Source organism: Chaetodon auriga, chromosome 14 (genome assembly GCF_051107435.1).
Source record: "Chaetodon auriga isolate fChaAug3 chromosome 14, fChaAug3.hap1, whole genome shotgun sequence".
Lineage (NCBI taxonomy): Eukaryota > Metazoa > Chordata > Actinopteri > Chaetodontiformes > Chaetodontidae > Chaetodon > Chaetodon auriga.
Genome location: NC_135087.1, coordinates 14741599 through 14754356, shown reverse-complemented (window position 1 = coordinate 14754356; position 12758 = coordinate 14741599). Strand labels below are relative to the sequence as shown.

General features: G+C 41.9%; 2 protein-coding genes across 3 annotated transcripts; one reads left to right on the top strand and one right to left on the bottom strand.

Annotated features, from left to right (window-relative positions):
• Positions 1-4: 4 nt before the first annotated feature.
• On the bottom strand, positions 5-4325 carry LOC143332196 (hepatic sodium/bile acid cotransporter-like). Its single transcript, XM_076749511.1, has 6 exons — positions 4237-4325; positions 1782-2220; positions 1351-1555; positions 885-1063; positions 506-705; positions 5-359 (listed from the first exon to the last, which is right to left on the bottom strand). Exons 2-6 carry the CDS (start codon positions 2168-2170, stop codon positions 328-330), a joined length of 1005 nt encoding a protein of 334 aa, XP_076605626.1. The 5' UTR covers positions 2171-2220; positions 4237-4325; the 3' UTR covers positions 5-327.
• Positions 4326-6851: 2526 nt separating this feature from the next.
• Positions 6852-12487, top strand: LOC143331818 (protein max-like). Of its 2 annotated transcripts, none has more exons than XM_076748998.1 (4): positions 6852-7036; positions 9899-10006; positions 10995-11118; positions 11212-12487. In XM_076748998.1, the coding sequence occupies exons 1-4, from the start codon at positions 7001-7003 to the stop codon at positions 11394-11396; spliced, it is 453 nt and encodes a 150-aa protein (XP_076605113.1). In that variant the 5' UTR covers positions 6852-7000; the 3' UTR covers positions 11397-12487. The 2 variants fall into 2 exon arrangements, with proteins under 2 accessions (XP_076605113.1, XP_076605112.1); XM_076748997.1 differs by having other exon boundaries at positions 10980-11118.
• The last annotated feature ends 271 nt before the right edge of the window (positions 12488-12758 follow it).

Below are 12758 nucleotides of genomic sequence, written 5' to 3'. Positions count from 1 at the left end.
GAGTAATTCATCAGTGATTTTATACAGTCGCGTATAAAGTTAGCAATTTACACCAGATATTTGAAATATAAAAATATAAATACAAAATGGCATTATTTTTAATCTTTGACTTTCTATTTCAGCTTTACTCATAGCTAACATTGCACAAGCTTGATTAAGTAAACAATAATTAAAGTATTAGTGGTTGTTCATGCTCTAACAATCTGTCAGTATCACAGGCCTGAGTGAAGAACATGCAGCTGATGTTGAGGTGGTGAATAGCTGCATCCTCGGTGGGTCAGACTCCTTTGTTTTCCCTCTCCAGCATGTGATGCTGTCATGGCTGTTTCACACAACAACACTGCTGTATATTCTGGCATCTGTGTAACAGAAGGATGATGTTAGACTTTCTTTGATCAGAATTCAAAAGACCAATGGCTACAAATGGTTTGAGGAGATCGCATTGTGCTCATGTGACCCCTCCTCCCAGCCTCCCTCTGAAAACACAGGCAGCTGTGACATTTACCCTCAGCTGGTGGCTTGAATGTTTGGTAACATCTGAAGCACAGGGCCAGGAGAAGGGCCTCAGTACACTGGAGTGTCATGTATATCAGAGGGAAGAGAAACAAGGGCCCAATGACCTGCGGGGGAAAGGCCACCTTTAGGATGACAACGCACAGCTGGATGTTTTGACACCCTGTTTCCATGGAGATGGTCCTGCTGCATCTAAAAAGAGATGAGTCACATGTCATTAGTTTTGGGCTTCATTCTGATGGGTCTTGAGCGGAAATGATGGAAACCAGTGATGGAGAGAATTATCTAAAAACATAAAAGTGCTACTCACAGCTATAGACTGGTTCATTCACCAGCTCAAAGACAGGTTCATGTAGTGTATTTTCACTTACTGTGGACTGAGTCTGCATATGACAGACATGACATATCCCAGCGTAAAGCCAATCAGTGGCATCAGTGCAGCTACAGACAGAACATCAGGTGTGAGGATCATCCATAGTACGTCTTTGACAGCAATAGCTGACAGGATGAACACTATGATGCTGGAGATGATCAGGATGCTGAGACCAACCTGTTTAGGAAGTGAAAACATGTTTATCTATGCCGAAATGTTGCAGCATCAAGGTCCGCTCTTAGCATTAAAGCAATATGTCCTGTTACACTCATCTTTCTGTTTAAAATGAACAATGGCTGAATTCCATTTAGCTGCCTCAGTGCTGGCTCACAGTGACACTATCATGGCTCACTAGGACACATGTTCTGAGTAATCTCTGTGCTTTTCCGCCTATGACAAGCCAAAATGTCTACTGTGAAAAAGGCCAGTTTATGTTTGTGTGAGGCACATTTCACGAGACTCACTTTCTTCACGACTGGTGAGTAGTTTGGCCGGTAGTGATTAATGGCAATGCCAACAGCACACGGCGCAAGGGTGAGCATGAGAGCGGTAATGATGCCAACGTAGGGTACAGCGTTTTCCAGGCCGGCGAAGCCTTGGCAGAAGATATAGAGCAGCAAAGGCATCAGACCGAGGGCCGCGATACTGGAGCAAGTGGTCATTACGATGCTGGGAGGGTATCAGGGAGAAGAAGCGTTATTAGATTGACATGCCTGTGATGTTACATGACTCTAGTACATGGAAAACAAGGATCTTGCTTTGTCCGGATATTTCTTCTTATCCACAGTCTGTGGAATGACCGCTGATTGTGCTAACACAGTTTAAATAGTAAATCATTGTAGGAATTTGTAATCTTCCAACAAGACAGGAATCAATACATCAATGAGGGGTTCACCTGAGGTTCATGTCGCCCTTTATGGCCAGAGAGAAAATGTTTGATAAGTTTCCACCTGGACAGCAGCCGCTTATGAGCACAGTCACTGCTTTGATGGGATCCATCTGGAGGATTTTGGCCAGACAAAAAGCAGTCAGGGGCATGATGCCGAACTGGGCCAGCAGTGCAATGGCTACTCCTTTTGGCTTGAGGAGATGGGTCTTGATTTTGGAAATCTCCATTGTACAGCCAATAGATATCATGGTGATGAAGAGGATGATCATGCTGAAGATATTGATGGTTTTGTTTAGGGAGTAGGGGATGTTCAGGACACCCATACTTCCATTGCCAGAGATATTTCCCTCATTGTAGATGTTAACTATTCCCTTGTAGACGTCTGTTGCATTCATTGTGGCGCTCGTCTCAGCAGCTCTTGTGTTTGCTGTACTGGAGCTTTTACCTGTCACACAAAGAAAATTAAATACATCAACAGCAAAACAACAGTTTAAGATTCTTTGTTGTTTTATATACTTAGATTTCATTTTGCTCACAAGTTTGTTTGCTTCATTATTGGTTTAGATAATCTTTTCATTTTATTATGTTTTCTTTAAGGCTTTTCATGCAAAGCAGCTGATATAACCAACTTTTAACTCCCTCACAAATTTGTTAACCTACTTAGCAGGTTGCAGATGAACGTTGTGGTCATGCTCAGAGACCTCTATAATCCTAATCAGTGCTTTAAAAAATATATCAGCAAAAACAACAGTTTAGAGCAGGGGAGTCAAACTCATTTTCACTCCTGGCAGCATCAGCATTATGGTTGCCCTCAAAGGGCCGTTTGTAACTTTAAGACTGTATAAATGTAACTACTCCTCAACATATTGTTGAATAACTGTCTCTGCATTTGATTATTATTTATTCAAGTGTACAAAAATTGTGCAGGCATTTACATAAAAGTAAAGATATTTTTAAGCACATTGCTTTTTCTCCACACATTGTAGATGCGCCATCGGTAGTTAACCCCACCAACTTCTCCCAGGCTGTTTTAGTTTTTATTCTACACAACCGCCACATCGACTGGACCACCAGAGCCATGCTGGGATGGAGCACCTTCTGCCATCAGGTCTGCCTCTGGCAGGCCACAGCCCCACAACGCTCCTCCACCTCCAGCTCCACCCCCATCTGTCCACTGTGCCACCAGAATACCATGACTATCGGGAGGTGTTCAGAAAGGCCAAAGCCACCTGTCTGATCCCTCACTGTGACTGCGTCATACACTTACAACCCAGCACGTCTCTTCCCAAGAGATGTCTGTGTTCATTGTCAGCACTGGAGAGAAAGTCTATGGAAAGTTACATCAGTGGCAGCAGGCATCATCCCTCCGTTATCCTCACCAGCAGGGGCAGGACTTTTCTTTGTGGGCAAGAAACATTAACCTTTGAGACTGTGGTTCATTTAAACTACAGCTCTGTGGCCACGCCCTTCACTAACTTCATGTCCTCCAAGATGACGTTCCAGTGGATTCTGATGGCAGAGAGAGCTTTCAAAACACTCAAGGTCCGGTTCACGTTGGCCCCCATCCTCCAGCTATCTGACCCGGAACACCAGTTTGTCCTCTCATGCCAGCGGAGCCACCGCCTCCACCTCCTCGGCTCATCGATGGAGGCCCTGCCTACACCATACGCCACCTGCTGCCCTCATGTTGGCAGGGCTGGGGAAGAAAGGTCATGGTTCCCTGCTCAACACATCCTGGACCGTAGACTCATCACCCACTTCCACCAGCAGCACTTGGATCAGCCCACCAGAGCCCCTGCAGCCTCAAGAGGGAGATGTATAGGAACCAGGGAAGAAGAACCATCTTTACACAGAGATGAACTCACCTCTGATGAAGAGGAACCATCCTCAGAGGCTAATGAGGAAGCCTTCAAGAAAGACTCTCCAGCATTATTCTTAGGATTGCTTTCCCGGTTTCGACCGTGCCTGTCTCTGACCTTGATTGTTCTCCGCTCCCCTGTGTCTCTGACTACGTCTCCGTCTTGCCTCCCTTGGACTCTGGATTCAGTGAGATTGTTTGCTGTTTTTTTTTTTTGCCAAACATTAACCCCAAGTCTAAACACAACCTTACAGGCTTCTTTTTCTCACCTTTACTCTCATAGTATCTGTGCTTGCTGCCTGATATCAGTCGTTACTGTGTAGAAAGTTATGCTGCATCATCAGAATACAGTGAACAAAACCAATAGGAGCCATTCCTGGCATGTGTTCCCAATTATTACCTTTATCTTCTTATACAGCGTATGCTTCCATACCTAAACTAATAATACTGTTGCACTGCATGGCTACACAGTACACAAAACTTGAATTTTTTTTTTTTTTCTTTTTTTTTTTTTGTTTTGGTCTTTTCTTGAAATTGCTGGTAATAATATAAGAATAAATAGTACCAGTCTCACCGTAATGATAAATAAAGCCCCTTTCTTACCTTAACTTCAGGCCAACTTCTGCAGCTTCACTGGTCTTGCTCAGGCACTTGTTTCCAGCTCCCCTCACATTCTTGTGTCTAACCCCTTTCCTCTGTGTTTGGACCCTATGCCCTCCCCTCTCTGTCACATGGGACTCTTGACAACATGGTAAGTGTGAGCACAGCAGTCGACTCCAGAAGCACAACATCAAAACCATATTTCTGTGGAGCTGTTTTCACTTTCATTTGTTAGACAGAATTCTAGCAAATCCAGCTATTACACCAGTTACTGGAAGTCACCCCCATCCACAATGAGTTCTTCCCTCAGTTCCCATTTTTCAGAGCACTGTGGGAAAGTTTGGCAATGGCGAGCTTGATAATGTGTAAAGAATGTAATTGGTGCTGTACCCTTAAGGAGGCACTTTATTCATTTGGCCTCATTTGAATGTGTAAACAAACCTCCAGTTAATATTATGCAGCCAGGCGGAGGATTTGGTTTGTTTGGCAGAGTTATCTGCCTTTTCAAAAGGGGCCTTCTTTTATTGTCAGACTTGGGGGCGGGACTTTGTACACTGAGACCTTTCATTTACAACTCACACATCGGATACCTTAGACAAAGCTCAAATGTAGTGGCCCCAGTCTTTGAAACACGGCTGAGATTAGATCAAAAGCTTGATGCACCTCACGTGCTGACATTCAGTGGAATCTCTTACAGGAACAACAGCCCAAGTTAAAAGTCTCGTTAAACAAACTTATGCAACAAAGCACGAAACAAGAAGACAGCTGTGTAGGACATGATAAAATCCAGCTGGGTTTGAGATGCTTTTCCAAAGAGCAGTGAAAGTCCAACAACAAACGAAACGCAAGCAGTAAAACGTCACAAAAAACTAAGATGGAATAAAGCCATCTAAGGGAAGGGGCTGTGCAATTACACAATGGCTTAACTCGGCCAGTGATGTTGCATATTAGAATGTAGGTAAGAACCTGTTCAGTAAATAAACTCCCAAGTTTGAAAACTGGCGGGAAGAGTCATGGAAAACCCAGGCTCGAAAACCCATCGCAGATACAATATGAATGAATATGAAAATTAACAAACAACGGGTCAATAAAAGCCCTTAAATATTATTCTGTGTATTTATGAAGATATTTTCATATGGTAAACATCACCATCTAACAATGAGCTGAACTGTAACCTGGAAAAAAATGGGGATGAAGAACATCTTGGACAATTTTCAACATCGTGGACAAAAACAGGTGCAGCTGAGGATAATGCAAGCACATCAAGAGAGAATTATAATTCTATGTATTCATGAAAATCTTACCATTCAATAAATATCACCATCTGAAAACAAGCGTACCCTCATTTGTATCATTGTGTTGGCTCTATGTTGGTATTCGCTGTACATGTTCACTTATATTACATATAATACTGACATGTAGAAACTTGTGGACACTGTTTTACCATCAGGGAACTTTTTATTGTGTGAGCAAATGTTGAATTCCTGAAACTGCTGCAAAACCTGACATTATTATTGAATGTAATAGAATTATTTATGTCATTGACCAGTGATGACAGTGGTAATATGTGCACATATATGATAAGACACTCCCAGAGGAGTGTTTCAACTTCCCAAGGACTGAAATAAGTGCAGATAAATAAAGCTGGTTTAAAAATAAGCAATTAAAAGCATATGAAATAAGTATAGACTAAATAGAAACTGCACACGAGCAATTAGACTCAAACTCAGATTACAGGTAATCGCAGTACACATACAGTAGCAACAACACGTGTTATATGATGTAGAAACACAGGTTTAGGTGTGAAAGCATCTTTTTTTTTCATTCTTTTATTCTACTGCACCCTCTGTTGTTTAAATATTAAATGAAATATGAAATGATAAATAGTGCACACATGAAGATCTCACAGTACGTGTTAATCGTGTTGTTTTAAAGTAAAACAGCCATTATATATCTGTGTCTTCTTCAAATGAGATAAAACAGGGCCCTATTTAGATGTTACATCCTTGTAATGCTGCAGGAGGGGATTGCAACCACAGTTTGCTGCAGCAGCTATTTAAAGGTCCTATGGAGGCAAGTGCGCAGCCATGGATGGTGAGTGGGGGAGGGCAGGCAAAGTGAGCTAGGCCACCATCTGGCCTCATAATCATATGCTGAGAGAAGAGCCTAGTTATTGTAGCACACTACCCCGCTGACAATGACCACTTAAACAGACTATAGCACAATGCATGCTGGTCCTTAATGCCACAGCATCAGGTCTGCATGAAAGGCATATGTGTGGAGAATATGTTATATCAAATGTGATTGGATATATTTCAGGCATCACTGAGTTATTGATCAAAATTTATTGAAATACAGTTTCTTATATATCCATTAACTGTATGACACAGAACAGTAAGGGAGTAAGGACACTGTGTATCCTGATGATGCTGTGTTTGCAACTTGTGAGAGATAACGGTGTATTTTTGGTGGGCGCGTCCAAATCCGTGGGCTTGTGGGAAATGTAGTTCAAAATCCAGGAAGCGCAGCAGTGTAAGCACGGCTGAGTGTCGACGAATTACTTCATTACCCACAAAGTCTCATTCTGCCGCGCCTGCGCTGTTTATGTTTTCCCGTCCATGTGTAGGCGAATCACGTGTAGAGAAACGGTTGATCGTCATGTATCTGCTGTAGCAAAGCTCCGTGCTAGATTTTATTTGCCTCCAGTTGTCGCTGCACTTTGTTTTGACAGCTGTTTGTTTTATTTTCGCATACCTTTTATCGAAGAATGAGCGAAAACGATGACATCGAAGTCGACAGCGATGTATGTGGTCTAGTTTCCTCTACAAGTAGTTAGCCAAATTGTTAGCCAAACAGCAACTTCAACATTCCTGTCAGCCTACGCTATCTGATTGAGCTAGCTAGCTAGCTGGCTAGCTGGGTTTCTTGGCAAACATTACGTTTTAAGATAAATAGGGAGGAAATTGTTAGAATCAAAATTGTTTTTGGAGTGCTGGCCGGGTGGCGTGTGTATTAAAGTCAAGTGCATTAGTCTGGTGAATAAGGTGCTTCGTTTTTACTGCGGTCAAGCGAGACGTCTTTTACGAAAACCCTGATCAGAGGCGGACATTGGGCTTTTCGCGTCTATCCGTACAATTACGGTACCGGTGCTCGGAGTGGCCAAAAAGGACGTAAAAGACTGTCGCTGAGGTCTTGATATGTTAGGCAAATTGCAGTAATTCACATTTCACATACCTGATGGAAGTATGTTTTATTACAAATCAATTGATGAGTGTGTTTTCTTGGAAATGTTATAAATGTGAGATACGTATTCAAAATGTGTTAAAAATAGTAAATGCAGCTCCACTATACATAGGCGTTGTAATGCATGGAAAATTACTTTTTTTTTCTTTCTTAAATTATGATCAAACCGTTTCTATAAGAGGTTTGCTGCGATTCCTAATGGATTTCTTCCTACAACGCCCTTGACTGATATGATATAAAGAAGGTGAAATATGAAGTCATACTGTTGTATTGAAAAGTCACACTTCGAGTTCAAATGCATCGGAACACATAGGCTTATTGTTGTCGTGTTTGAACTCTTAAAAAAAACTTTTCTTAAAGAGATGTAGCTGAAAGTCCCCAGACTATGACCACATAAAGTCATTATACTGCATTGTTCTGGAGAAAAGTCAAAAGGGAAAGTCACATTTGACATGATTAGGGGTTGTAGTTAACGTTGTTCAACTCGCCAGTGAGAGTGTTTACACGTCCATTTTGGCCGCAGTACCGTAATTGCAGAAACAGGTGCGCAACAAAACCCAGACGACGTCTCACTTGACCGCAGTGCAAACAGGACATTAGAGACGGCTGTGTTCATGTTTTCATGATTTGTCCATTAGGGACATGTCAAGGTCGTCTGTTATTTCCTTGCCGCCCTCTGAACCTTTTCGAACACGTCCTCCTACAGCAAGAATCCAGTGCTGCTGCAGGAGTTCACGTTGCATTTGAAGCATGCCTGGCAAATGCAACATAGGACATATTGTACATGCTCATTTAAATTCCCTGCGGTGTACAAACCAGCTGCATTAACTGCCCATAAATGTGCTGTGGTGATTTAGTTGAGTGTGCGTCTGAAATTGTGTCAGATCCTCGATCTGGCCACATATTTCTCAGAGCCATGGCTTCCCCTCCCCCCTTTGATTAAGCTGGGATCTCCAGCTTTGAGCCACAGTATGCATATACTAGGAGCCCTGTTAAGCCTCCACTGTTTACCATTTCTAATGTGACAGGCTGGTTAAAACTTGATATTGGCAGCTTTTATTAATGACATGTAGAGATGTATCCAAATTAAAATGGGTATAGCAACAACCACCATGAAAAATCTTATCATATGCTAAACTCTATTTATGCTGCATTTTTGACTATATTTGACCAAGAGAATTGTTCTAATGAGTGTATGATAACTACAAGAAATGCAAATGTACCTAATGTACCTTTATTTATTTATTTGTTTCATTCAGGCATAGAAGGATCAGGGCATGCAAAGTGTCTGAAGTGTTTGACACACACACACACACACACACACACACACACTACACAAATCTATATCTGTCAATGATTTAAAGAAATATGTCTGCAACTTCTGACTGTATTGTTGCAAGGTGTCACATGACAGAGCACTGCGTTCTCATTGGTCATGTTTGATGCTTAATGATGCAATTTGAAACATTTTGCCCTTAGGCCAGACAGGTATTTTCAGTTCTGTCCTCTGCTCCTTAACTGCATCCTGTCCCAACCCTTGCCAGTCATCTTAGTGAGCAGTCTGCTCGAAACAGCATCCGGCCTGAGGCTGAGCTGACTGACTTGTGTGAAGTTACAGCAGGTGCTGAACAAGTAGACTGTAAATGCCCTTTAAGCAACTTAAAGCAAACAGCACACCTTGACTTTAGAATCTGTCAATAGATCTCATTCCATGGTAGCTAGAACAGAGGGTGCTGCTGTGACATATCAAGAAAATTAGATGTGCACACAAGGACCCTGTGAAAGATTTGACTGCTTCTTATTCAGTTTATTTGCAATTTAAAGTGGCAGCATTTGCATATGGCAGCTTTAAACTTATCCCTGTCTTTTGCTTGTATGTTTGAAGTCACGTGGAAATCAAGTCACAAACTTTGATGTGACGAATTTGGTCTGATCTGGTGCATTTTTCTATAACCTCAAGTCCAAAAAAGATGAGGATGCTGTGTTAAACATAAATAAAACAGATAATTAGCTAATCCTTTTTTGAGACACACTCAATGGAAAACACACAAAGATAATATATTTAATGTATTGGACAGGAGCAGCTAAAGACTGGGAAAGATGTGGAATGCTCCAAAAACACCTGTTTGGAACATTCCACAGGTAAACAGGTTCGTTGGTAACAGGTGATAGAATCATGACTGGGTATGAAAGGGGCATCCTGGAAAGACTCAGTCATTCACAAGCAAGGATGGAGAGAGGTTCACCACTTAGTGAACACATGATTGTAGAAAGGATGTTACTACATGGACTCAGGAACACTTCATTGAACCATTTGGTTTACAAACGATTGCATTCTGTTTTATTTTCCTTTTCGTGTTTGGACTCAGGGCTCCATGTATGACCTGTGTTTAAAGTGTACACGTTGCATGTCCCTTCACAGGCAGACAAGCGAGCACATCACAACGCGCTTGAGCGCAAACGCAGGGACCACATTAAAGACAGCTTTCACGGTTTACGAGACTCTGTGCCTGCATTACAAGGGGAGAAGGTGAGAGGAAAATATTCTTTTTCTACATGCAGTGACCAAGCAAAGAAAAATCTTAAGCTGAGACTCGTGTAACTTCTTTCACCTAGAGTGCCAGTTTTAGAATTAAACTTAGCCTCACCTGCATGTCCTTAGAGACAGGAAAACAAACAAATGGCACACAGTTGGTATGAACCCACAGGGCCTCATTTCCTTTACTGCACTGTGTTGTCTAGGAGTTTTATTTAGTTGTGCACATGCAAAGCACCTTTATAAAGCATGGAAACTGTGTGTTCACATGGAGACTATCAGCACAAGCACTATAAAGTAAAGACCGTGTGAAAAGCGGGTTCTCTCATCTTGTACTGCTGTACTTTTCACTGTTTTCACAGCTCTGCAAACTTGGTCACCCACAGCGGTGAAGTCTAATCCATGATATTCAACTGTATGAGACAATGTTATTCTGTGGTGTTCTGCTTGGAGAGCTGTCTAAGAGGTCTAAAGTAGAGGAAAGAGAAAATCATGGAGTCATTTTAAATGATGGAAAGCTGTGTTATCCAAAACAACATAACCTTCATGGTGCAAGACTTGAGAATTCTGAAGAACCTTTAATATGGGAGAGAGAGACAGAGAGAGATGTTTACATACGTTTGTACAGTTCATTTTTGAGGCAGAAATCATTCAAATGAAATCCAGTAAGTGCAACAGGCGGTGGCGTAATTCATTCTGCAGCTGTGGCGATGCTTCAACGTGGAGGTTTTGGCCCCCGTTTTGTGCTTTGAACTACTCTGCAACAAGTGAGTGAGTGCATGTGCCAAAGGTTGCTAACTCCTGGAGCGGTTCTGTTTTAGTCTTACTTTATCACAGACTAAAGTTTATTTTCTATGTGTTACGCTGTGATCTGTTGATGCGTGTTTAGAGAGAGAATGCCATGTTTTACCTGAACATGTAGACACTGCAGCATTGTCCCATGGCTCTCTGAAATTTTTGCTGACAGAACTCTGTCAAACAGGCTTCCCGAGCACAGATTCTAGACAAAGCCACGGAGTACATCCAGTACATGAGGCGAAAAAACCACACCCACCAGCAAGACATCGACGACTTAAAGAAGCAGAATGCACTGTTGGAGCAGCAGGGTGAGTGGAGGACATGTTGTTGACATTCGATTGCATTTGATGAGAGTGGTGTTCACTGGTTTTTTGTCTTTCCGTGTGCTGCTGCTGCCGCAGTCCGCGCACTGGAGAAGGCCAAGGGGAACACTCAGCTCCAGACAAACTACTCTTCTGACAGCAGCTTGTATACAAACCGCAAAGGGAGCGCGGTGTCCGCCTTCGACGGCGGCTCCGACTCCAGCTCTGAATCAGAGCCCGAGGAGCCGCCCAACAGAAAGAAGCTGCGCGTGGAGCCCAGCTAGACCCGGCTCGCCCCCTGTTCTTCAGACTCTTTTTGCCCACCAGCCCCCGACTCCTCCTGCCTGTCTGCGCTCGGTCCCGCCTTCTTACGCCAGTCCAGGAGACAAGGCGGGGACTGTGTGCGAGAGGTGCTGTCATGTATAAAACGCTTCTACCTTCCTTTTTCCTCCTGGCAAGCATCCTGTCACTCCTTTTGTGGCCCAGCAACAACTTCTAAGACCCCCAAAGTAAGGCAGCTCTGCAGTTTTGAAGGACTTTATGCTTTTCAAACTTCATTATAACTATTCATAATCAAATGTGGAGAAGACAAGGTATGAGGCTTTAGTAAAGCTACAGAAAATCATTTTTTCCCCCTTTGACAAAATGGTAATTAGGGATAGTTTACCTTTTTAATATTCATACTTTTCCAGAAATGAATGTGAAGTTGCTTTTTGGAAAAAAAAACAAAAAAAAAGTCTGTTATGCAAGATGCAACCCCCCCTTATTCAGTGTAGGTGGCTGAAATTTTTGTGTTTGAAAATGTTTGTGAAAATGAATCCCTCTATTTATAGCGACGCACCGGAACTGATTTCGTACCCTCGTGTCTGATCTCCCTCATGTTTGGCTTGAGATTTTCCAGAGAACGCAGGAGGATGAACAAGTTGACCTTCTGTTTTAGTGGACTTTCCACAGGTTCAACTTAATTTATTTTCCTCTATTTTTATTATTATCAAATAAAATGTGGGTATAAAAACAAAAAAAATCCCCTGGATACTGAATGTTACGCAATGCAGTTAAAGGGCAGTGACCTTTATTTTTGTTAATGGAAGTCCATTTCAGTGTGAAGTATATAACACTGTATACTCTTAAATGGTGTCAGCTCTGCAAAGAAAAGCCTTCCCTCGAAATATTTGCCTGTGCTGGGAACGTTTCTCTTTTTTTTTTTTTCTTCTTTTTGCAGAGATAAATTAGTGTGTACGTGATCAATATTTGTTTGTTCCATTCCATGGAAATTACAGGTATGTTGTACATACTGCCAGCGGTTGTCTTGCAAGTTAAGGCATACCTTTATTATGAGACTATAAATAAAACTATTTTATCCTTTTGGGATGTATTTGTGACTCCGCCTGTTTTTAATAACGTCTGATGATGCCTCTTGTACATTAAGCCTCTAAAGTTTATGTGTTTGGTATTGGAGGGAGCAGCTGAGTGAAGATATAAATTAAGTTTTAATCAACATATTTAACAAATTTAAGAAACTTGTCAGATTCAAAACAAGCAGGAGGGAAGATATTCTGAGATAATAACGTCTTAAATGTCTCCAGATTAGTATTTATTATTTGTGGCATCAAATAGATGATTACGATGTCTTTGTTTTTCTCCTC